At 41.2% G+C, this 26,352-nt stretch overlaps 1 protein-coding gene across 1 annotated transcript in view; it reads right to left on the bottom strand.

Annotated features, from left to right (window-relative positions):
• Positions 1 to 24,939, bottom strand: part of Tm9sf4 (transmembrane 9 superfamily member 4) — a 50,526-nt gene extending 25,587 nt beyond the window's left edge. The window contains exons 1-2 of the mRNA XM_026402078.2: positions 24,403 to 24,939; positions 2,146 to 2,259 (exon numbers count right to left, since the gene is read on the bottom strand). Coding sequence (XP_026257863.1) covers positions 2,146 to 2,259; positions 24,403 to 24,417 — 129 coding nt within the window. The 5' untranslated portion in view covers positions 24,418 to 24,939. The remainder of the gene's footprint in view (positions 1 to 2,145; positions 2,260 to 24,402) is intronic.
• Positions 24,940 to 26,352: the final 1,413 nt, after the last annotated feature.

The raw sequence follows: 26,352 nt of genomic DNA, 5'->3' as shown, positions 1-26,352 counted from the left end.
TTAGACTGCAGTACAGATTTAGTTTAAAAACCACAACTGATTTAAGACACTACGAGTCTTGAACATTTTACTATCCTTTGAAAAGATCATTTTATTCTGGGCCTCTTTCCTATGGAAATATTCCAGATGAGAAAAAAAGCCCCTAGGAACAAAGAGGGCACTCCTTATTCATACCCACATGGCCTTCTTACTCCCCTGCCTCAAGAATTCATCCTGCTGCTCCTCTCTGACCCTTTCTAATGACTTCATGCATTTTGAATGCCCTCATCTGTGAGTCCTTCCCTAACTAATCCACCTAAAGGAACTCCCCATCTTTCCCAGTTCCAACCCTCTCAGTTTCCTTTACAACATATTAAATAAAAATGCAATGATTCAGCTTGGTGTGGTGGTGCATGCCTAAAATCCCAGGACACCTGTAATGCCAGAGTGGGGCTGAAGCAGGAGGATCATGGGTTCAAAGCCAGCCTTAGCAAAAGTGAGGTGAGACCCTGTCTCTAAATAGAATACAAAATAGGGCTGGGGATGTGGCTCAGTGGTTGAGTGCCCCTGAGTTCAATCCCTGGTTGTCTCACCCCCATCTGCCAAAAAAGCAATGATTCTGTTTTATGAAACAGAAGCTAAGATTTAAATTCCAGGAGGGCAAGAATCACAGGTGTTTTGGTCATCTTGTTAATCCTTGTGCCTTAAGAATAAGGCAGAGTAGGTGCTACTAAATGTCTGTTGAATGAGAAAACCAACCCATCAATAGGCTACAATATTTTCATTCAATTCAATACTGTATAGACATTGAGAATGAGGTATAAGATGCAGGAACATGTACAGGAAATGATGCATGCACACAGAACACAGCTTCAGAAAGTGCACCAGTCACAGAAAAACCAAACCAGAAATAAGGGAATCATCAAAAATAGGGGAGCTGGGGATATTATCTCAGTTGGTAGACTACTTACTTGCACATAAGGCCCTGGATTCAATCCCCAGCACCAAAAATAGATATTAAAATTTTACTATTTTTTTTTGCTTTATTTAATTAATTTATTTATTTAACAAAAATTATCTTTATAATTTGGAAGCTACCCACCATTCTTCATATCATCAAAAAATATAAATAATTTTAGAATTCTAGGTCTATTTATTTAAAACTCTTGCTTTGGAATTAGGCAATTTTTTTTGGACTTCAGATAGGCAATGTAGCATGCATATTTCATGGTCCATGACTATTTGTGAAGAGAAATGTAAAAACATTCATACTAAGTGGGATAAATGATGTGAATAAGTAGCTTCATGTTAGTTGAGGTCAGGTCTTGCCTCCAGTAGCTTAGAAAAACCTTGGGTGTCAGTGGGAGAAAGTATTGCAATGGTAAAGAGATGGGGCCTGAAATATATTCTGTATCTTTCTTAACCATGTGAACTTGGGAAACTGGTTCATTTGCCCAGGCCTTATCCGTATCTATAAAATGTACAGAAAATCTGTAAAACATACTTTGCCTCAGAGCATTCTTAGGTAGGGGACATCCTGAGCTAAGCCAGGCCCAAAACCTGGCATGTAAATAACCCTCAGTAAGTGTTATTTTATTTTTATTGTTTTCTCAAGATATGAGTCTATCTCTAAGGAAGAATACTTACAATATATAAACAATATGAGCAGATGCTATGAGTTCCACAGAGAAAGCCGGTAACTGAGAGGAGGATGGAGCAGATTAAAGAGGGAGTCAGAAATGCCACATAAGAAGAGGCAAGTGGAGTGAGACAAGAGACAGAGATGGACATGGACAGACAGACAGACACACACACACACACACACACACACACACCCACCCACCCACCCATGAGAGAGAGAAGGAGATAAAAGAGATCTGCATGAATTCAATCAAACAGAGAAATGGAGCAAAGCAGAAGCACAGAGAGGTCACTCAACAGGAGAGCCAGAGACACGGAGACAGAGATGAAGAGGCAGGGCAGAATTCCCGGAATGCACGCTCCGGGGCACTCGACTTTGGGTCAGGAAGCATGCACTGAGCTCTCTTTTTCTCAGTGTCAATGGCACTCATCTGTGTTCTCCGTAACCACAGGATGGACACGAAAAGCTCACCACACACTCCAGCCTGACCGCCTAGTGAGGCTCCAAATAGTGCAGAAACATACCTTGATTTCTACTGGGTCGTTCTGGTGGAAGTTGATTGGTGCAACCCCAGGGACGTAGAAGGCGTTTGTTTCACACTTGAGAGAGAAAAGTAGCAGGGACCACGGCAACCATACCTGTTCAGAAGAAAGGGCACAGATGGAATGGGGGAAAGAAGTGAACTTTCTCCTACAGCAGACTACCCTCATGCCTGCTTCCAATGAGCTGGTATCCCTTCCCCTTTGGGAAGGCTGCGCCCTTGTAAATGTTGTCTCCCAAATCCCCAATAATGGGCATGTTAGTACACAACTGTAATGTCGGCTACTTGGGAGGCTGAGGGAACACTCGAGCACAGGAGTTCGAGGAGAGCCTGGACAACATAGTAAGACTTTGTCTCTTAAAACAAAAGAAAAAAAACAAGCTACAAAATGATTCTGTACTTCCAGAAATATGCCACAGAATGGATCAGGTAATCAACATCTGGGCAACACTGCCACACAGGAGCCACACCTCCCTGCTTCTGGATCAGTGGGTTTTTTGTCAGCACTAGGGATTGAACCAGGTACACTTAACCACTTAGCCACATCCCCACTCCTTGACTCCCTTTTTTGAGACAGGGCCTTGCTAAATTGTTGAGATTGGCTTTGAATTTGCAATCCTCCTGCCTCAGCCTCCCAAGCCACTGGAATTATAGGCATGTGCCACTGCGCCTGGCCTAGATCACTGTTCCTTTAACCACTTCATATATATCACTTTCCACTACAGCTCACAGGAAGTAAAGCTCCATAATGTTCCCATTTCTCTTTATATCAACAGCCTCTCCTTGTCAAGATGCTCCTATGTTACCATTTTTCTATGAGCCTTCTCCCAAAATGGAACAGGCCTCATCACCTCCTACCCTCCTCAGCTCCAGCCACAGGGACCCTCTAGCTTACCCTTGACCCCAAGCCCTTCCCCAAGCCTCAGGGCCTTCACCTTTACTGTTTCTTCTGCCAGAAGGCTTCTCCCACATCTGCATGGCTCCCACATTCCTTATTTCACTCAGGTATCTCAAATGTCACCTCCTCAGACAAGATTCTATCTAAAATAGTATCCTTAGAGTTCCCATGACCCATTTCTCTAGTCCCTTACTCTATTATTATTCCTGGATTTATCTACTTGACATGGATGATACAGATTTATTTGTATGTTATATGTCCCCTCCACTTGGACATAATCTCTCCAGCACCATGAACAGTGCCTGGCACAGAGCAGGCACTCAGTAAATATCTGCATGTAGGACATGCACGGGGGAATCCAAAGCAAGCAAGACTAATTTCTGACCTCAATAGGTCTGCCCATCAAAGCTTCCCTTTCCCTCCATTAATATCAGCACTTCACCTGTTCCAGGAACTAGAAGAGTTGCCTCTTTCTGCTCCTCTGCCTGGTCTGAACAAGGAACTTTCATCATCCACACATCTGAGTCACCAGCTTGAAAATTGTTTCTGTATCTGCCTTCTTTTTCCCCTTCACTGCTACTCTATTTCAGATGCTAGTTTCTTCCCACTCAGACACTGGCTACAGCTGACTCATTACTTTGCTGTGGCAGCCCCTCCATCCACCAAGTTATTCCCAGCTCCCAAAGACATACTCATGAATCTTTCTGAAGTCCAGTTTTGCAGGCAGTCACTGACTGCCAAGAACACACTCATCTGTGTCTTTACCTAGACTATAAGTGGAAAAACGATGGCTTTAGAAGTTTCAGGTTCTAGCTGGGGGCAATGGTACATGCCTAAAGTCCTAGCTACTTGGGAGGCTGGGTCAGGAGGACTGCTTGACCCCAGGAATTTGAGGCCAGCTTAGGCAACATAGAGAGATTCCATCTCAAAGACAAAAAAAAAATTAAGGTTCTGAATTCAGTGTACTTTCTGTAGATACACAGCTTGGTCAAAGTCTTAAAAGTACCAGGCATCGTGGCATATGCCTGTAATCCCAGTGGCTCAGGAAGCTGAGGCAGGAGGATTACAAGTTCAAAACCAGCCTCAGCAACTTAGTGAGGCTCTTAGCAACTTAGTGAGACCCTGTCTCAAAATTTAAAAAAGGGCTGGAGACGTGGCTTAGTGATTAAGCACCCCTGGGTTCAATCCCTGGTACCAAAAACAAAAGAACAACAACAAAAAGTCTTAAAAGCAATACATTCACAGTGTTTCTCTTCAGGTTTGATGTGCACTTTTATTAGTATCTAATACCATTATGAAATAAAAGTTTGACCCTGATAAAAATAGCAACATTGGCCAAGATAGGTATACTGTATTTGGTAGTCAGGAGGTAGGCAGAATAGGGAGAACAGAAAAATCTTTAAAAGAAGGTAGAAAATTGATTCAAGGGACAGAATTTCACACTGAAAGGCAGAACCCCTCCCCACCCCTCCGACTGGACCCAGTGGTGGTGCTCTCCCACTCAGCTCCATCCCCAATTCTTTTTATTTTGAGATAGGGTCTTGCTAAGTTGCTAAGGCTGGCCTGGAATTTGTGATCCTCCTCCTCAATCTCCTGAGTCCTGGGATTACAGGTAGTGGTTTCGATCCTACCTTTTATTCTTAAATAAATTTAGATTTACAGAAGAGTTGCAAAGACACTGTGAGTTCCCATGTTATTCTTCACTCGGTTTCCCCTAGCGTTAACATCTTTCATACCGTGGAAAAAGCCATTAAGAAATAACCAGAATTTTGACTCAGTGGCAGAATACTTGCCTCGCATGTGTGAGGCACTGGGTTCGATCCTCAGCACCATATAAAAATAAACAAATAAAATAAAGGCATTCGGTTCATCTACAACTACAAAAAATTTTTAAAAAAGAAAGAAATACATGTTTTTTTAAAAAGTAAAACCTATTCAATGAATAATTCAAACACTATCCATGGGAAAAATGAATCTTCCTCCCATTCCAGCTACCCAGGGACAGCTACCACCAGTTCTTTTAAATCCCTCCAGAGGCATACTATGTTTGCACAAAGGGAAAGTTTTCAGCGCCGGGGCTTGCCTTGACTACAACGACAAACAGGTTTTGATTCTTCCTGACAGTAATGGAAAGCTGGCTTCAATGTCCGATTTTCTCTCCATGGGAAGATTTCCTCCACTTGACCAGCCATCTGAAGATTCCAGTCCTCCTTCTTGAAAGCTTTGCGGACACTCACTCAGTGGTTAGAATGTGTTTCACTTGAGAAATAAACATTGTCCTCCTTTTTTCTCTAATTTCCCTCTATATCTGAATTCTGGTTAGCCAAGATATAAGGAGGACAAATCCTGTGTTACTGGCATAAACTGCCATTCAAAAGTCGCTTAAAAAACTCAATTTTTGAAATTGCAGAAAATAATTGTCACACAAAGATACTACTAGCAAACTAATTTGTCTTAGAGGAAGGATCAAGGGAGGCAAAAAATTACAAAGAATATCTCCGTAATAAACTCGAGTTTGTGAGCCAGGTGCAGTGGCGCACACATGTATGTAATTCCAGGGGCTTGGGAGGCTGAGGCAGGAGGATCGTGAGTTCAAAGCCAGCCTCGTCAACTTAGCAAGGCCCTGAGCAACTCAGAAAGACCCTGACTCAAAATATAAAAAAGGGCTTGTGGCTGGGCTGGGGTTGTAGTTCAGTGGTGGAGAGTGCTCACCTCACATATAGAGGGCACTGGGTTTGATCCTCAGCACCACATAAAGAGAAAATAAAGGTATTGTATTCATCTACAACTAAAAAAAAAAAAAAAAATGGACTGTGGCTGTGGCTTAGTGGTTAACTGGGTTCAATCCCTGGTACCAAAATAAATAGAAAAGATAGCTAGATAAATAGATAGTCAGGCAAATAGAGTCTTTGAATACTTACACTGACAACCAAAAGCAATTCAGAAATTCAGCTTAGAATTAGAACTAATCATTATACTCATGCGAGACCAGCAGTGTTAGATTTTTTTTTAATGTAATTTTAATCTAGATTTTTTTTTTTAGGGGGATGGGACACTTTGCCACTGAAGCCACATCCCCAGTCCTTTTTATTTCTTATTTTGAGATAAGTTTCACTAAGTTGCTCAGAGCCTTGATAAGTTACTGAGGCTGACCTCAAATTTGCAATCCCACTGCCTCAGACTCTGAGTTCCTAGGAATACAGGTGTGTGCCACCACACCTGGCTTAGTATTAGATATTAAAGGTCACTGCCATGATATTCTCACATAGTTGGAGGAATTACAAACTGGAACATTTCTGGAGACAACCTGGCATCTGTATCCAAAAAGCCCCCAAAAGTATATACTCAATTCTATTTCTAATCATGTTCAAAAACATATGGCAAGTAAGACAAAATCTAAAAGGGGTTTCCCACAGCATTATTTAAGTGAATTGAGTGATGGATTTTTTTCTTTCTTTATGTATCTGTATTTTCTAACAAAATTATATAGTATTTATATAACTTCAGAAAAAAATGAGGCCAAAGAAAACGTCACTGCTGTGCATGTTCAGGTTCAAGTAATTTGAGTTTGGCACGAAGAACATCCTCCTGCTGGCCCTAGGACGACTTTCCAGCAGCATCTCCCACCTTTTTTTTTGAAGCCTTGGGGAGATCCAGGAAATGTTCCTGGCCTGGAGAGCACACTGGTGGGCTCGCTTTGTTTTAGACACTCCACCTTGCTTGATCAAGTCCTACCGCCCCGTGGAGGTCCGGACGAAATGTTTCTTCCTTACTTTTCAAGGTGCTTTATAAATATCTCTATGATACTAGAGGAAAGAGAATGGAAACATCACCTGATGCCCAAGTGAACTTTCACACCTATATATACTTCTGAAGATTGCTGCTTAAGTGAGAAATACTCAATTCTCTACTTGTTTAAGGTGCTATTATGACACTTTTCACGTTTAGTTATGGCCATTTCAGTATCTGCCATCTCTCTCCCTGCACTAGTAGCTCTTCTAGCTTTGTTGATTAGGGTGCTCAATAAATCCTTATTAAACACCAACCAAACTCTGATCTATTAAAATATGAAACCATCCATTCACACACAGGCTTAATACTGTGGTTCTTAATCTTCCCTGTTTCCCTCAAAAAAAAAAAAAAAAAATCTTCCAGGTATAGTGGTGATGCTGACATTAATTCCAGCAGCTCAGGAGGCTGGGGCAGGAGGATAACCAGTTTGAGTCCGGCCTCAGCAACTTACTGAGGCCCTAAGCAACTTAACAAGACCTGTCTCAAAATAAGAAAAAAAAAAAGGGCTGGTAAAGTGCTCCTGGGTTCATATCTTAGCGCGTGCGCGAGCGCACACACGCACACACACACAAACACATAAAACGAAACAAAACAAAAACAAAACAACCCACCTCACATTACTTAAGGAATTGTTCACACCTCTTACCTTTCTACTTGTAGAAGCACCTAGATGGAAAATCTCTGAGAACATCATCTCTACACCTTATCTGTGTGTCTAGGATGGTGGTTCTCTACCCTGTACATTTCAGAGTAACCTGGGGAGCTTAAAAACTACATGCTAAGCCAGGTCCATACATATAATCCCAGTTTTTTGGAGGTAAAGGCAGGAAGATCATAAGTTTGAGATCTCAACTTGAGCAACTTAATGACGTTCTTCCTCAAAAAAAAAAAAAAAAAAAAATTATCCCAAGCGCTGGGGACATAGCTCAGTGGTAAAGCACTTGCTTAGCATGTGTGAGGAGGTCCTGGGTTCAATCCCTAGTATCAAAAAACCAAAAAACTACCCATGCCAAAGTCTCATGCTAGATTACTGGTCATCATGATCAATGAAAAGTCAGAATTTCTGAGAGATAGGATCCTGTCTTCAGCATTTTTTTCTTAGTTGTTGACAGATCTTTATTTTATTTATTTATATGTGGTACTGAGAATTGAACCCCAGTGCCTCACACATGCCAGGCAACCAGCCCTGTCTTCAGCATTTTTAAAGGGTCACTAGGTTCTTAGATCTTTGGAGAAGAGTATTACCATTTTCTGGAAGCTTGTTAAAAAATACAGAACCTCAGGCCCTACCCTAGGACTTGAACCAGAATCTACATTTTAGCACGCTGTCCAAGTCAAAGGATCACCACTCTAGGTGATCTTAATGTAGCCAGGGTTAAGAACCACTGCTTAGGTGGCAGTGTCTATCCTAGATGATATACACCCCTTGGAAAGGAGGTGCTAGGTTTCTGTTTCTCTTTGGCCATGTTTCAAACTTCCTGGCTGGGTGCACGCCTGTAATCCCAGCAGCTTGGGAGGCTGAGGCAGGATAATCAAAGCAGCCTGAGCAACAGTGAGGCACTAAGTAATTCAGTGAGACCCTGTCTCTAAATAAAATACAAAATAGGGCTGGGGATGTAGCTCAGTGGTTGAGTGCCCCTGAGTTCAATCCCTGGTACCCCCCACCAAAAAAAAAAAAAAAAAAAAAAAAATTGCATCCTGACAATCAACAGGGAGGTGGCTATCATACACTGGGGAAAGTACTGAGCCTAAGGCCCCAAAATACAAACAGGGAATTGAACCCTATCCTTCAGCTCGAAGCTTTGGGCCATCAACTTTGGTTGGCGCTGGTGTCCTTACTTATTGGGATAGATTCATGCAGAAGGGGGGGGTGTGGAAACGCCATTACCATCACATATGAGACATTATGATCATTATTTCTTGCTAACTAAAAGCATGTGTTCTGAGTTTCCCCTTCTCAGAAGCCTGACACCAGACCTTTTAGCCTTATCTGATAAGTGACTTGAAGCTGGGGCAGAGGATTACAATCTCCTTATCAAGCCAATTAAATCTAAGAAGTTACTTCAGTTCTACCTTCTTTTGAAACAGAATCTTCCAAACTTAGATGAGAGACCCTGGCCTTGGGAACTCAAGGGCTCTCTGAGAGTTCAGGTTGCAGAGGAATGAAAACCAAATTCTGAGAGACATCAGTACACTTTTGTTCCAAAGTCTTAAACAAATGGAACAAGTCCACACAGGCAGGACAAAAACAAAAAGACCACAGTGAGAATAATACTCACCCTAAGGGGAAGACACACCACAAATAAAAAAGAAGACAGTTGCTCAGTACATACCAAGTACAAGGCACTGTGGCAGACATGGTAACTTCCAATTACCATTCACCTAGTCCTGCTGGTTCTAAGTCCTTCACACACACAGTGAGTCATAGCCTTACAACTACCTGTAGATTTTTACCACCATTTTGTAGGCAATTGCCAGTTAACACGAGTCAGAGATTAAAAACTTGTATAACTTGCATAAGGTCATCCAGCCAGAATGTGGAGGACAGGTGAGTTGTAATAGAAAATGAGAATGTAATGATGCTGCTGATAAAAATGGCAGCTAACATTTACTCAATACTGATTATGTATCAGGCACATAATCAGTTCTAGTTCTTTTCATTTAACAATTAATCATCACAATAATCCTATTGGAAAGGGACTCTTATAATTCCCAATTCACAGATAAGGTAACTGAGGTTCAGAGAGGTGACAAATATTGGATGAGCCAGGATTTATACCTAGGCAGTCTGAGCCCAAAGCCCATGTTTGAGCCAGTACAGAAATGAGTTCACCAACTATTTATTGACCACCTACTATGTGTCAGGTAGTACCATGTGAGCAGCCTCACAGATGCCTACAAGGAGCTTTTAGCCTACAGTGGGACAGAGACAAGACACCAGTCAATCCCACTAGGTGTCCAATCCTAGCAGCTGGTTAAGAGGATAGGAATTATTGGGGAGTATACAGCAACACAGCTAGTCTTAAGAGTTAGGGGAAGGCAGGCATAAGGAAGGGAGGAGTGTTCCAAGAAGAGAAAAACATAGGTATCAAAGGCCTGGTGGCAACTGGAAGTTTCTGGCAGGTGAAAGCACAGGCTGTATTCTTCAAAGCTGACAGAGTGGGTAAATCACCCAGCAACCTTGTTAAAATGCAGACTCTGATTCAGTAGGTCTGGGGTGGGTGCTGAGATTCTGCATTCCTAATGAGGTATCAGGCAATGACAACAATTTTTGGTGTATGGATATACTTTTAAATAATCTTGATGGAAAGTTTTCTAAGAAAAAAAATCCAGGAGCTAAAAATATAAAGGACATATAAAGGAAGAAAATGAAAAAAAAAATACACACCACAAAGAAATAAAAAAAATGGTTTAGATAAAAACATCTACAACTCACTTGACAAAAGAGTCATTTCTTCAAGATACCAATAATTTATAATTAATGAAGAACAAATAACTCATAACTCAAAAGAATACAATCAGGCAGTTTAAAAACAAAATGAAACAAAAAGTTCAAATGGCTAAGCACAAAAGGATGCTCAATATCATTCATGATTTTAAAAATGTGAGTAAAAATAATGACATCTCATTTTTAACCTCTCAGAGTCACAAAGTATAAAAATGTCTGGCATAGTTTTTGGGGAGAGCAAGTTAGTCATGTATTCTTAAATGGAAGGCAGAACTATTATTGAAGGACTGCCAATGTGAGTTATTGGAGAGAAAAAAAGTATGATGCTCAGGGTCTATGTATAGCATGGTCTCATTTGCTAAATAGTTTTTTTTTTTTTTGTACCAGGGATTGAACCCACAGATACTTTACCACTGAGCCACAACCTCAGCCCTTTTTAATATTTTATTTAGAGACAGGGTCTTGTTGGGTTGCTTAGGGCCTCACTAAATTGCTGAGGCTGGCTTTGAACTCATGATCCTCCTGCCTTAACCTCCTGAGCTGCTGGGATTACAGGCTTGCATCACCATGTCCAGCTTTAAATAGTTTTTTAAAGAGCAAGTACCAAAACTTGACAAAGACATCACAAGAAAAGGAAGCTACAAATATCTAGCATGAACATAGATAAAAAAGTCTTTACCAAAAAGTTAGTAAATTGAACCAGCAACATATAAAAAGGTCTATATATCATGACCAAGTGGGATTTATCCCAGGAATGGCAGATTAATACAATTTGTTGTAATAAATAGCATAGAAGACAAAAACAAGACCATTATTGCAACAGACTAAAAAAAAGCACAACAAAATCCAACACATGGCAATCATAAAACTCATCAAACCAGGGAACTTCTTCACTCAGATAAAGGGCAACTATGAAAAACCCATAGTTGACATCATACTTAATGGTGAAAGACTAAATGTTAAGTTCCCCTAAAATCAGGAACAAGGCAGGATGTCCATTCTCACCATCTATTTCACCACTATGCTATAAGCCAGTACATGGAAGCAAATAAATTAATTAGAAATTAAAGGCGGACTGGGGATGTGGCTCAAGCGGTAGCGCGCTTGCCTGGCATGCATGCGGCCGGGGTTCGATCCTCAGCACCACATACAAACAAAGATGTTGTGTCTGCCGAAAACTAAAAAATAAATAAAAAATAAAAAAAAAAAAGAAATTAAAGGCAACTACAGTAAAAATAAGTGAAGGGGCTCGGCTTAGTAGTAAAGTGCTTGTCTAGCACATGTGAAGCACTGGGTTCGATCCTCAGCACCACATAAAAATAAAGAAATAAAATAAAGGGCATTGTGTCCATCTACAACTAAAAATATTTTAAAAAGAAGAAGTAAAAAGTGCTTTTACTTGCACTTCACATGATCTTGTATTTAGAAAATCCTAAGGAATCTACAAAATAATTAACTAGAACTAATAAGCAAATTGAGGAAGGTCACAGACCACCAGATCAACATATGAAAAATTAACTATATTTCTACATACTGGCAGCAATCAACCTGAAAAATATAATTTAAAAAAATTCTACTTAGTATCAAAAAGAATATTTAGGAACATATTTTTAAGAAGGACTTGTACATTTAAAATTACAAAACATTGCTAAGAGAAATTAAAGAAGATCTAAATAATTGGAGATATTACATGTTTACGGATTGGAACTCAATACTGTTAGGATGGAAATTCTCCTCATATTGGATTCAACGTGACCCCTATCAAAATCTCAGCAGACTTCCTTGCAGAAATTGACAACCTGACCCTAAAATTTACACAGGAACAGAAAGGACCTAATACATACAAAACAATTTTAAAAACCAAATCAGAGGATTTACATTATCCAATTTCTAAATATTATAAAGCACAGTAATAAAGACAGTATGGTAAGGATACACATACATGTCAATGGAACAGAATTTAAATTCTAGAAATAAATCTTTACATTTATAATAAACTGATCTTCAATAAAGGTGCTGAGGTAATTCAATAGGCCAGTACCACAAAAACAAAAATAAACAAACAAAACAACCTCAAAGTGAACTATAGACCTTAAATAGAAAAGCCCAAACCCTCAAAATCTCTAGAAATATAGAGGAGAAAACCTGTGTGGATTAGGCAAAGATGTCTTACACATGTCACCAACTGTATAATTCATTAAAAAATTAATAAATAGCTGGGCACAGTGGTGCATGCCTATAATCCCAGCAGCTCAGAGGCCAAAGGCAAGAGGATTGCAAGTTCAAAGCCAGCCTCAGCAACTTAGCAAGATCCTGTCTCTAAATAAAATATAAAAAAGGGCTGGGGGGCTGGGGATGTGGCTCAAGCGGTAGCGCGCTCGCCTGGCATGCGTGTGGCCCGGGTTCGATCCTCAGCACCACATACCAACAAAGATGTTGTGTCCGCCGAGAAATGGAAAATAAATATTAAAAAAAATTCTCTCTCTCTCACACACACACACTCTCTCTCTCTTTCAAAAAAAAAAAAAAAATTAAAAAAAAAAAAGGGCTGGGGATGTGGCTCAGTTGTTAAGCGCCCTGGGGTTTAATCCCTGATAAGAAAAGAAAAAAAAAATCATAATTTAGATCTCATAAAAAAATAAAACTTTTATTTTTATTTATTTTTTTTAAAGAGAGAGTGAGAAAGGAGGGAGAGTGAGAGAGAGAGAGAATTTTTAATATTTATTTTTTTTTAGTTCTCGGCGGACACAACATCTTTGTCGGTATGTGGTGCTGAGGATCGAACCCGGGCTGCACGCATGCCAGGGGAGCGCGGTACCACTTGAGCCACATCCCCAGCCCCCCCAAAAATAAAACTTTTATACTTTCAAAGACACCATTAAGAAAAGATAGGCCACAGACTAGGGGGACAATCTTTGCAAATCATTTATATAATAAAGGATTTATATCTAGAATAAATAAAGAACTCTCGTAATAATCCAACTAAAAAACAGGTGAGCCAGGTACAGTGGCGCATACCCGTAATCCTAGCGGCTTGAAAGGCTGAGGCAGGAGGCTCACGAGTTCAAAGCCAGCCTCAGTAAAAGCAAGGTGCCAAGCAACTCAGTGAGACTCTGTCTCTAAATAAAATACAAAATAGGGCTGGGGATGTGCCCCAGAGGTCAAGTACCCCCAAGTTCAATCCCTGGTACCAAAATACAAAAAAACAAAACAAACAAATACCACCCCCAAATAAAAAAACTGGTGAAAGCTGGTGATAAAATACTTGTTTAGCAGGTAGGAAGCCCTGAGTCCAACCCCCAGTACCCCCCCAACAGAAGCTAAAGATTTTTTTTTAAATATTTGTTGATTGACCTTTATTTATTTACTTATTATATGTGGTGCTGAGACACTAACCCAGTGCCTCACCCATGCAACGCAAGTGCACTACCACTGAGCCATAACCCCAGCCCCAGAAGTTAAAGATTTGTATAGACTTCTCACAAGAGAAGATATATAAAGATATATGAATGGCTAATAAACACATAAGATGTCTAGCTGGTTATGGAGGCACATGCCAGCTACTCAGGAGGCTGAGGCATAAAGAATACAAGTTTGAGGACAGTTTGGGTAGCAAGACTCTGCCTCAAAATAAAAATAAACAAATACAGGCCTGGGGACATAGTTTGATAATAGAGCACCCCTGGATTCAATTCCCAGTACTACAAAAAAAAAAAAAAAAAAAAAGTTTAATCTCATTTGTCAATGGGGAAATGCAAACCAAAACCGCAGTGAGGTAACCACACAAGCGCTAGAATGACTCAACCCAGAAATACAGGCAAGCAATATGGACCAGGATGTGGAGAAAGGAACCTCCACATATTGTTGATGGGAATGTAAAATGGCACAGGCACTCTGGAAAGTTTGACAGCATCTTAAAAAGTTAAACTTACCATACTAGCCAACATTTCCAACTCTAGGCATTTACCCAAGAGAAAAATATACTTCCAAAGACCTGTATGTGAATGTGCAGAGCAATTTTAATCACCACATAGTAGTTCCCCCTCATATAAGTGTTTCACTTTCCAGTTTCAGTTACCTGCAGTCAATAAAGGTCTGGAAAATTTTCCATTAAATGGAAAATTCCAGAAATAATCAATGCATACGTCTTAAACAACTTTTATTATAGCATAGTGTTATAACGGCTCTATTTTGTTGTTATTTTTAGTCTCTTCCTATGTTTAGTTAATAAATTAAACTTTATCATAGATATACATGTATAGAGAAAAACAGTACATATAGGGCTCAGTACTAGACGAATATCCACTTGGGAACATCAGAATTTGTTCCATCAAATGGGGAGACTGTTGTAGTTCAACACTGGAAACTATCCAAAGGCCAATTAATTAGTAATGAAGAAACAAAATGTACTATCTCCACACAATGGAATAGTATTCAGCAATTAAAAAAAAAGTACTACTAATACATGTTAAAGCATGGATAAATGTCAAAAACATTATACTATGTAAAAGAAGTCAGATACAAAAGTCTACACACCATGATTCTGCTTCCACGAAATGCCTAGAAAAGGAAATCTACAGACAGGAGGCAGATCAGTAGTTGGCTGGCTATGGAAGCAGGGGTTGACTATGAGGAAAACTGGGGTAATAGAAATGTTATAAAGCATTGTGTCATTATAATGATAGCTGCAGAAGTCTACATTTATTAAAGTTCAGTGAGTGATTTTATGGTTCCAAATTTGCTTCATAAGTCTGAAGAAAAAAATAACTAGCTAGGAAATGTACAGATGAAACTAGTTTTGCAATATAATGATAATTATTGAAAGCTGGAGATGCGTTATAGGGATTAGCTATGTTATTCTACTTTTACTTATGTTGGAAATTTTTATAACAAAAAGTTTAAAAAAGTAGCCATATGCATAAAAATGTCCTGGAGCAGTGGTGCATGCCTGTAATTCCAGTGACTCGGGATGCTGAGGCAGGAGGATTGTGAATTCAAAGCCAGCCTCAGCAACTCGAGGCACTGAGCAACTCACTGAGACCCTGTCTCTAAATAAAATACAAAACAGGGCTGGGGATGTGGCTAAGTGGCCATATGCCCCTGAGTTCTATCCTGAGTACATTAAAAAAAAAAAAAAAGTTCTGGAAAGATATTTTAAAAATCAAAAACTACCTCTGATGAATGGATTACAGGTAGCTCAATGACTTTTTCATTTTATAGCTTTCTAAGAAACTGACACAATTATATATTTTACGATCACAACGTTTTTATATTTTACAACTTTTATACTTTTTTTTCCCACATACATGGATCACTTTGTTAAAAAAATATTTATTTTCTGTTATAAATTATAAAAATACTTATTTTCTGTTATAAGTTATTTCAGTTATAAGGACACAATATCCTTATTTTATTTTTATGTGGTGCTGGGGGTCGAATCCAATGTCTCACACGCGGTAGGCGAGCGTTCTACCTCTGAGCCACAATCCAGCCCACATGAGTCACTCTTATTCAAAATAAATTTATTTGTGGGGGCTGGGGCTATGGCTCAGCGGTAGAGCGCTCGCCTAGCACGTGCAAGGCCCTGGGTTTGATCCTCAGCACCACATAAAAATAAATAAAATAAAGGTATCGTGTCCAACTACAACTAAAAAATAAATATTAGAAAAAACACATTTGTATTTTGAGAAGGAAATGAGTTGCCTCTGAATAGTGACAATTAAGAGTTAAACTTAAGAATGATGCAGAAAGGAGCTGGAGCTGAAGGTTAGTAGCAGAGCACTTGCCTAGCATGGCAGAAGGCCAGGATATAATCCCCAGTATCACAAAGAAAGTAAAGAAAAAAAGGAGGAATGATGCAGAAAAGATTCTGCCGCCAGGTTTGTGGGTAACCAGACAGATCAGCAATTCTTTTTTTTTATTATTTTTTAAGATGTTGATGTACCTTTATTTTATTCATTTATCTATATGCAGTGTGGAGAATTGAACCCAGTGCCTCACACATGCTAGGCAAGCCTTCTACCATTGAACCACAACTCTGGCTCCATGCAATTCTTCAGCTCAGGGAGTACCACAAACCTCTCTGAGAACCTTACAGGAGCTATAGACCCTGCTTGCAGGGAGGTGGGGAAGTTCCAATGTACACAATGTAACGATTCCAGGAGAATCAGGGCCATAGTAGCTTGTCTTCTTTGACAAGACTGTCATACTACAAGCTGTTCCAACTAGGACTCCATTATCCTCTGGAGCCCTGACAGCCTGAAAGGATGATTGACCCACAGTTCATTTCTGTATAGAAGGCAAAGTAGCAAAGCACTTGCTTCTTTGGAAATTCCTCTGTATTTTTCTTCAATTTTCAACTGATCACCTCAGTAACTCCCATTTGAGGTTCAGTATGAAAAGTCAGTTAAGTATTTAGCAAACATCTTTTGCATGTTCAGAGCCATGAAAGGAGGGGGACTTCTAAGAGACATGAACTAGCCCATTCAATGTCACTTTGCTTTATTTGGTTTCCAAGTCACCAGACCACAAAAGCAGCTTGTCAGAGAACAAGGTGATGGCAATCTAGAGGGCCTCTTGTGTAGTAATCGTACACTCCATCACTGGCAAAGATATGGGTGACCTGGAAAGTGATAAAGCTCAAGAGACCCAAGAATCAAGGTCTTTCCTTCCTTGTCGTTTCTTCTTGAGGATTGGACAATCAGAAAAACCCTACAAACAACAAACAAAAAAAGGGCTGCTAGAACAAAATAGCACTCCTTACCCACCAAATTTTGCTCCACCCAGTTTTTTAAAATTTTTTTTTTGTAGTTGTAGATGGACAGAATGCCTTTTTTTCATTTGTTTATTTTTATGCGGTGCCGAGGATCAAAACCAGTGCCTCAATGCATGCTAGGCAAGTGCTCTGCCACTGAGCTACAGCCCCAGCCCTCCACCTAGTTTTAAAGGTGTGAACAATTAATTTACCCAAAGAATAGGAAGTTTCCCTTGAGAACTGAAAATGATTTCGCTCACTCACATTGCTGTGTGACCAGAAGTTAACCTTTTCTTTTCTGGAGCCCTCTGCCTTGCAATCTCCTTTCCCATAAATAGTATCACCCAGCTATACAGTCTGGCCAATCTGGTGGCCCACGCCTGTAAACCCAGTGGCTCGGGAGGCTGAGACAGGAGGATCATGAGTTAAAGCCAGCCTCAGCTACGGTGAGGTGCTAAGCAACTCAGTGAGATCCTGTCTCTAAATACAAAATAGGGCTGGGGATGTGGCTCAGTGATTGAGTGCCCCTGAGTTCAGACCTTGGTAACTGCTCCCCCCCCCTAAGAACAGTGGTTCCTGTTTCTTCCATGCCCTTCCTGCTGCTGAAAAAGCAGCACCTTCCTCACAGGTGGCTAGATTCTTCTTTTTCTTTCTCAAAGATAGTCACCTTGTTAAGACTACATCAGTAACTGCTCCTAGATTAAAGAAAAGGAAAAAGAAAGGGGAGGGAGAGGAAAGAAGAAAAAGAAGCAGAAAAAAGGCTTTGGGGACACAGTTTGCCAACAGTTAAATGAAATCAATTACCCATTCAGTTAAAACTCCCTGAGAATTCAACCCCACATGAATGAAGGGTAATGACAGCTGAAGAACACTTACTAAGAAGCCCATGGAGCTAAAGAACTCATAGAGAAAAAAACAAAAACACCCACAACCAAATTAGCCACTGGGGACTCTGCAAAATGTAGCCTTTATTTCAGGGCCAATAGACACAGAATAGTAGAGACACACAAAAAAGACAAAAATTTACTGAGGGAAGAGGAAGACCCCCAATAGGTTGTGTAAGTCCAGGTGAAACTAACCATCCACATAAAGCAATAGGCAGCCAGAAATGCCCTGCCCTTATCTCCTGCCCTCAGGGCTGACCACAGAACTCTCAGCTTAGAGCACCCCCAAACCATTTCAAACCCTGGAGTAGAGTTACAGAACACCCTCTTTGTGCCAGGCCCTTTTATCTTGTGTATCATCCACACATCACAAAACAGGATCATCACAAAAGGGTCATCTCATCACAACAACCCTTTTGAGCAGAGTATCATCCCACTTCAAAAACAAAAAAATAGATTCAGTATGAGATGACAAAAAAAGTTTGGTGATGGCTGCATAACATTGTGAATTAATGTTGGAACCTTTACACTTAAAAATGGCTACAATGGTAAATCAGTCTCTCTCTCTCTCTCTCTCTCTCTCTCTCTCTCTCTCTCTCTCTCTCTCATACACACTCACACACACACAAGATTAGGAAAAAATAAGGTAATAGGCATAAGGAGGCAAACAGTTTGACCAGTCACAAAACCAGTACAAAGTCACAGAAGTAACAAGAGTATCAAGAGCTGGAATTCTAGCCCAGATTCTTAGCCCAAGCCTGAGAAAGAGATTTCAAACTTTGAGAGCTCGGTTTCATGTGTCAGGCATAGGTAAGAAAGATTGGCACAGAGGAAGCAATGAAGAGGAATGAGATGGAACTGAGAAGTCCTGGGTGTCCCCATTCGTGCTCCATTTGGGAAAGAGTGGTGTCAGCAAATGGTTCAGGGATCAAAGCAGATTTGGAGGTTGGTGGCTCCTGTTATTCGTCTGTGGCCAGATGGCCCTGCTTATCCTGGATCCTTCCCACCATCCTGCCAGTGTCCAGAGATCAAAACTCAACCTTCTCCAACATTCTGTAACCTGCTTTTTTAATGCCAAGATCAAAGGGGAACTTTTGTCCACGTTGTAAAAGAGAAACCAAGAGGCAACTAAATGCTGGCTCTCCCTCCTCTGTACTTCCTGGGGGGATTAAGGGCACTCCTTTAAAGGGACTCCTCAGGGAAACACATTTAACCAAGGCCTAGTTTCAGCACTTCACCTCTCAGAACACCGAAGCTCCTACAGAGTGTGCACCAGGTGGGGCAACTTGAGAGCAGACAGACACAACCAACACAAGACAACCTGCAAAGATCACAAAAACTATGATCATGGGAAAAAAAATCTGATGTTATAGGCATATTAGCAAAAAAAAATCACCTTAAAGGCAAGTATTCTAGACCACAGAATTTTGACTTTTAGAAATCATAAAGTCCAAGTTTTAATTTCACACATGACATACTTGGAAAACAGACCAGTAAAGCCAAAGTGATTTGTCTAGGGTATACAGAAAATGTGATAGTGTTGGAACCACGCCCAGACTGACCCTGTGCTCCTTTCTCAATAGCTAATGCCCAGCCATACATGAGGTCCAAAGGAGAGAGCAGCTCCCCACATCATGACTGGTGGCAGAGTCCAAGCTTCTTGCCTCCTGTTAAGGACTTTCCCATCCAAGTGCCCTATGGTTAGCACTAGATTCCATAACTAAAAACTGTTCCTGTGCTTCTGGCTGGGGGAGGGGGGGGGGCGTGTGCTGGCTAGTGCTGCCTGCACTCAAGAAAACTCTGTGTGTGTGCATGGTACTGGGGTCAAACCCAGAGCCTCCTGCATATTGGATAAATATTCTACCACTAGGCTACAACCCAGCTCTTTTAAATTTTATTCTTTTTAATATTTAGTTTTAGTTTTTTAAGTGGACACAATATCTTTATTTTATTTTTATGTGGTGCTGAGAATCGAACCCAGTGCCTCACACATGCTAGGCGATCTCACTACCACTTGAGCCACACCCCCAGCCCATTAAATTTTATTCTTAAGACAGGGTCTTGGGCTGGGGATGTGGCTCAAGCGGTAGCGCGCTCGCCTGCCATGCGTGCGGCCCGGGTTCGATCCTCAGCACCACATACCAACAAAGATGTTGTGTCCGCCGAGAACTAAAAAATAAATATTAAAAAAAAAAAAAAGACAGGGTCTTAAATTTTATTTTGAGACAAGCTGGTCTTGAATTTACAATCCTCCTAAATCAGCCTCTCAAATAGCATAGACTACATGGCTGTGCCACTGTGCCCAGCTCAAAAGAATCCTGATGTCATTCTATCCATTTCTCTGCCTCTAAACCATATCAAACCTAAGCAACCTCAAAACAGTGTGAACTGAGCCAGCAATTCCACTACTAGGTAAAGACCCAAGAAAACTGAAGACATATTCATGCAAAAATGTGCCCATAAATTTCTATAGCATTATACCTAATAGCTCAAAAGTGGGAACAATTCCAATGTCTGTCAACTAATGAAAAAAATAACCTGTGGTCTACCACATAATAGAACATTATTCAGGCATAAAAAGGAATGAAGCACTGATACATGCTATAAATGGATAACTTTGAAAACATAAGTAAAAAAATTCAGACACAGAAGACCACATATTATAAATTCCCTTTATATGAAATGCCCAGAAAAGGCAAATCCATAGAGACAGAAAATATGTTAGTGGTTGCTAAGGGCTGCAGGCAGTAAGAGTGGGAGTGACTGACTACTACTGTTTCTTTTTAGGGTGATGAGAATGTTCTGGAATGACACCCAACACTGAATATACTAAAACCCACTGAGTTGTACGCTTTAAAAGGACAAGTTTTATGGCATGTGAATTATATGTAAAAAATAAAACTATAATACAATCCAAAACAGTTCGAATGAGAGACAAGTAGAGACAAGTGAGACAAGTAGAGTTTTATTCTCTAAATTCAAGTTTCTAGACCAGAAATGCCTACAAATATACTCAATGTACATTTCCCAAGTTCCACCAAAATAATAATCCCAAGAGCAGTTTTACATAAAGAATGAGATAGGAGCCTGCTTCTCAATTTAGACCTAGCCAGATCAATTCCATATCCTACAACTTTATAGGGTAGGACGGGAGGAAGGCAAGAAAATTTTAAAAAGAACTTCAGTTTATAGGGGCTACCTTCTCCTATGGTGGGAGAAGTCTTGCCCTGCAGGTTCAGAAAACAGCCACTGTGCTAAGACCACCTGGGAGGTAGCAGCCCAACCCTTGGGGAAGAAGAACTATTCACCAAGCTAAAAGAGAGAGGGAAAGGGGGGCTGTGGATATAGCTCAGTTGGTAGAGTGCTTACCTCCCATGCATAAAGCCCTGGGTTCAATCCCTAGCACTGCCAAAAAAAGAAAGGAAAGAAAAAAAATGGGGTGGGGGGAGGGAAGCCCTGCAGCCACAACCTGAATTTTCAAAACAAAAGAACAAAGCAAAAACCCAGCCTGTTCCCATGGCCACTGAATCCACTAGCTCAGTTCCTCTTTGGTTGTATGACCTGCTTCAGGAACCTGTGCACCCCAAATTAGATCCCACACACCCCATCCCCAATGGTTGTGAAACAGTCTATGAAGATGTGGGGACCATTGTGACTTCCGCGTAATAAAGTGCTTGACACAGACCAAACTCAGTCTAATTTTAAGTCCAATTTTAAAAATATGTATTGCTAACTTATAACCTCTTAAAAACCTCTGAACAGGGTAGGAATTTCCATTTTGCCCATTACACATACACCCCTGTAACAACACTTTCATGCTTTCTCCCTACTGCACCAAAGTGTAGGTTTTATGCACTCTTCAGACTGGCCTCTGGGAGTCACTGTTTATATCACATACTCCATTTCTTAAAATCGGCTACGGTTTTCAAATGAAAGTGCAGTATAATATTCCCAGGTGGCACACTAAATCATTGTGCTAAGGATAAAATCTCATTTCCATGGCTTGTCTGCAGCATGAGAACAAACTGGTTCTCTTAATGTATTGTCCTGGAGGGACAGGAAGCATGAACAACTTAAGAGAACAACAATCTATTTCAAAATACAGTCCGCAGACTACAAACTGTAGGCTACAACTCACCCTGATTTTAAGTCTGCTTCTAGGTACACATTTACTCTTGCCTCAGTCCAATTTCATCTTGTGTCATTGTCTCCTACCCCCACCTATCAACATGCTTCAGATCCTCTACCCTGTGTTCCTCAAATGTGCCAAGCTCTCTATCTTGGCCTTTTAGGTTTACCATTTCCTTCGCCTGGAACATTCCCTGCATAACTGATTCTTCCTTGTCAATCAAGTCTCAACTTACATCCCTTTCTCTGAGAAGACTTCTCTAATCACCCAGTCACTCCAATCACTATTACTTCACCTTGCTGTCTTCACAAACCTAACATTATGAAACATTAACTTATTTTTAAAACTGTTTTGTAGTTGTAGATGGACAGCATGCCTTTATTTTGTTTATTTTTATTTTTATGTGGTGCTGAGGATCGAACCCAGTGCCTCACACATGCTAGGCAAGCATTCTGCTACTGAGTCACAGCTCCAGCCCCTGGAACATTATTTAATGTATTTACTTATTTATGTATTAACATATTTACTTGTTCACTGCCTGTCACCTCAGACTAGAAAAGCTCCACAAGGAGCTCAAATTCACAAGTACACCTCCAGTTCCTGGCAGAGAGTAGGCACTCAAATATTTGCTGATTAAATAAATGTGTACCAAAAATATGTATTGCTAACTTATAACCTCTTAAAAACCTCTGAACAGGGCAGGAATTTCCCAGTGCAATGCTATAAATGCCACTTTATTGAACTTTTCCCTATGGTGAGAGGGTGTGACTTCCTGTCAAGTTCTTACACCATCTTTGTTCTGAATGTGGTAAAGGAAAAACAGGGGTTTCAACATATCACTTGGGATTTTCCCCACTTATGGTTCAAACTGAAGTCTGAGACCATGGGAACCAGGTGAAGCTGCAACCCCCCGACCCCCTTTGGTGGTGCTGGGGATCAACCACAGGGCCTTGTGCATGCTAGGCAAGCACTCTACCACTAAGCTACAACACCAGCCACAGGATGTGAAATCTTTTACCTGACACTTGTGATTCTACAAAGAATCCTTCATCAAATAAACAAAAGATAAGTTATCAGTCAGCTAACAGAAGGAGAAAAATCCATTATTGGTCAATAATCTACTGCTGTTTGGAGAAAATCAATATCAAAGAATTGAAGCAAGAATCTTCCTCCGTTAAAGTCAAATGTTACATCCTATTCTCCAGGTTTTCCTTATCATTCACTCCCAGGATGAAATTATCTGCTGAGATAACAATATCCAGGAAGACCCAGGAAATCTCTGGACTAAGTGACTTCAATTTTAGTTCTGAACACTTAACAAGCAGAATGTGAGCTGAACTTTGGAAGAAAAGCCAGTTCTTCAAAGACTTACTCCCAGGGTTCTGTAGGAGAAGCCCGCACAGCTTTTACCCCTCCTTCACCCACACATAGACTTTATCCTAAGGAGCTTCATCATAATGAGCATTTATCCCTAAGGAGCTGTGTGGCTCTGTAGGGGAATGGGAAGGGGAGGCAGCCTGGTGGGGCTAGAAGTGTTTTTCAGAATCTAGTTCACAGATCACCTCCATCATAATCACTGGAGTGCATATAAAGGTGCAGATCCCAGGGCAATGCCCAGCTCTACGGAGTTAGGACCTTTGGGAAGGAGGCTCAGGAAACTGTATTTTAACTTGCCTTCCCACACACAACCTTTTTCTTATGCATAGTAAAGTCTGAGAAACAGTGGGATTGAAGGACGCGAGAAGAGGCAAGGAGCTCATTGAAAAAGACAAGGGGTAGGAAAGGATCTGGGAATGGAAGATAGCGGTGGGCTAGGGGAGGGTGTGCTCTGCGTTATCAGCAGTCAAGAGGTGTGTGTGATGGGGACAGTTGAGGGTGGAGGTGAGAACAGAGTTTAGACTGGGAGGCTGGTCCGAAGCGAGGTCGCAGCAGCGGACTGGCCAGGACGTTGGGGAGGCGGGGAGAACAGGGTCTGGACGTGAGGGGGAGGAGCGAGGGTGGAAAAAACGGGGATTCTTCGGGGGGTGAGGGCTGAAAGGTGAAATTGGGAAGTGGGGATCACAGGGGGCGGGGACCAAAGTAGGGCTGGGAACCCAGCGGAGGCAGTAGCCGAGGTCTTCCTCCGAAACGGCGCCTCTCCTAAAACTCCGGGCCTTGACAAGCCTGAATGCGGGGCCAAGACCCGGAAGGGGGAATTGGGAGGCGAGCCCAGTCAGGAGTAACCTGAGCAGGGGTTCTGAAAATGGCTTGGCACCAGGCATGGGGTGCCGGAAGGTCCTGGGATACCCGAGAGGGCCCTGCCTCAGCTCCGTCTCCCGGAGTCTCCTTCACTCACCATCGCCGCCGCCATCTTGGATCCACGTGTCGCCGTGATGACGTCAGCGGAAGTGGTGCTTCCCTGGTTACGGACTTCGAGTCCTCGAGGTGGTCTATCAATTCCAATCTCTCCTGTCGTCGCGGTCAGCGAAAAGGCAAAGGAGACTTAACTCCTGCAAGACAGGCTAGTCCGAGCAGTCATGTCACTGACGAGGTGGAGAGAGAGGCTGGTGTAACTATTGGAGCCATATTAGCTCCTGGCAGAGACGGCGCCTCCCCTACTCTCGCTGCCTTGTGGGTAATGGAGTGTGCGAAACACGCTTGCTCTCTGAGTGCCATCTTTACTATTGGCAGAAAGACCCGTTGCCAGGGTTACCGAGACCTTGATAGAAGGAGGAGGGTGCTCCCGCAGCAGCCGAACTCTGAGAATAATCTGCAATTATGTGTTTATTTGCTTGACTAACATATATCCTTTCTAATAGACTATCTTCTGCATGAAGTTAGGGTCCTGTCTTTTATTTTACCTTGCTCTACTTCGTTGTCATCTGTAAAATAGGGAAGGGATTATAGTAACTCCATCCTAGGCTTCTGATGAAGATTCAGTCACATAATGTTACATAGGATGCGTTCAATAAATAATTATCATTATATGCTTAGCTACACTCCTTCAGGCCTATAGTAGATGCGAACGGTACACTATGTATTAAATGAATGAATAAATGAAATGCAGCATATTTAGTGGAGGGAGACATCTTTGAATATGGACTTCACCATGTTTGACTAGCTAAGTGTGTGACTTGAGGCAAGTCACTAAGTCTTGCTAAACCTCCGTTTCCAATACTGGTAAAAAGAGACTCAAATCATCATGGTATTAAGATTGAGAGAGCAAGGCCCAGAGGTACATACTTATGATCCCAGCGACTTGGGAGGCAGAAACAGGAGGATCCAAGTTCCAGGCTGGCATCAGCAACTTAGTGATACACTTGTTTCAAAATGAAAAGGGCAGGGGATGTAGCTCAATGGTAAAGTGACCCTTAGTTCAATCCCCAGTACCCTGCCCCCTCAGCAAAAAAAAAAAAAAAAAATAGATGGGAAAGACCTCAAAATTCATTTGGTCTATGCATACCACTGTAAATTGGATATCTTGTTATATTGTTTCAAAAAGTTGTTAAAAGAATAATTATTAGTGATAATAATCAGCATTGACTGAATATTTGTTGTGTGCAGTAGCATTTAACATTATGCAAAAATAGTTCCTAAGACTCTTAGGTATCTAATTCTACCTAAGAGTGGTGAATTTTCTGCAAAGATGGCTACCAACAAGCCCTTTCATCCTTTCATGAGAATACGGTTTCTCCCTCCAAAAAATAAACTATTATCCTCCCATCGAATATGACTGGTCAAATCCCTTGCTTTGCAATAGAATGTTATACAAGTGGCTGCCACTTCTGAGTCTAGGCCTTATGAGGTGTGGCAGCTTTTGCTCTACCCTCATAGGTGCAAAGAAGTCTGACTACCCTGCTGGAGAGCCATGTGGAGAGACACAGAGGGCAGTCAATTCCTCAAGACATTCTGGAAACTCCAGCTGAGCACTACACATGTGCCCACACATTCCAACCCCAGCTGAGCTACCAACTAAATAGAGCTGCATGAATAACCTCATCAGCACCAGGAGGAACAAAAGAACTGTCCAGCTGAGCCTAGTTGTTTTAGCTTTGGGGATTGCTTTATTATGGTGTAGTAAATCATTGAAACTGGTGACCTGCACAACCATCCTAAAAGGTAGTAGATCAGATATTATCCCTAAGAGGGAAGAAGCTTGAGAGACAAGAGGGATTTGTCATTGTCACAGTAAAAATAGATTCCAAACTTGTAACCAGTTCTGGAGCTTGGGTTCTAGAGGTTTCTTCCCATTTCTGGCTGCCCAAAGAGGATTGGCTGATAAAGAACAAAGCTCCATAAATGGCAA

This window comes from Urocitellus parryii, chromosome 6 (assembly GCF_045843805.1).
Source record: "Urocitellus parryii isolate mUroPar1 chromosome 6, mUroPar1.hap1, whole genome shotgun sequence".
NCBI classification, from domain to species: domain Eukaryota; kingdom Metazoa; phylum Chordata; class Mammalia; order Rodentia; family Sciuridae; genus Urocitellus; species Urocitellus parryii.
The sequence above is the reverse complement of the archived record's forward strand: the minus strand, read 5'-3'. Positions and strand labels throughout refer to the sequence as shown.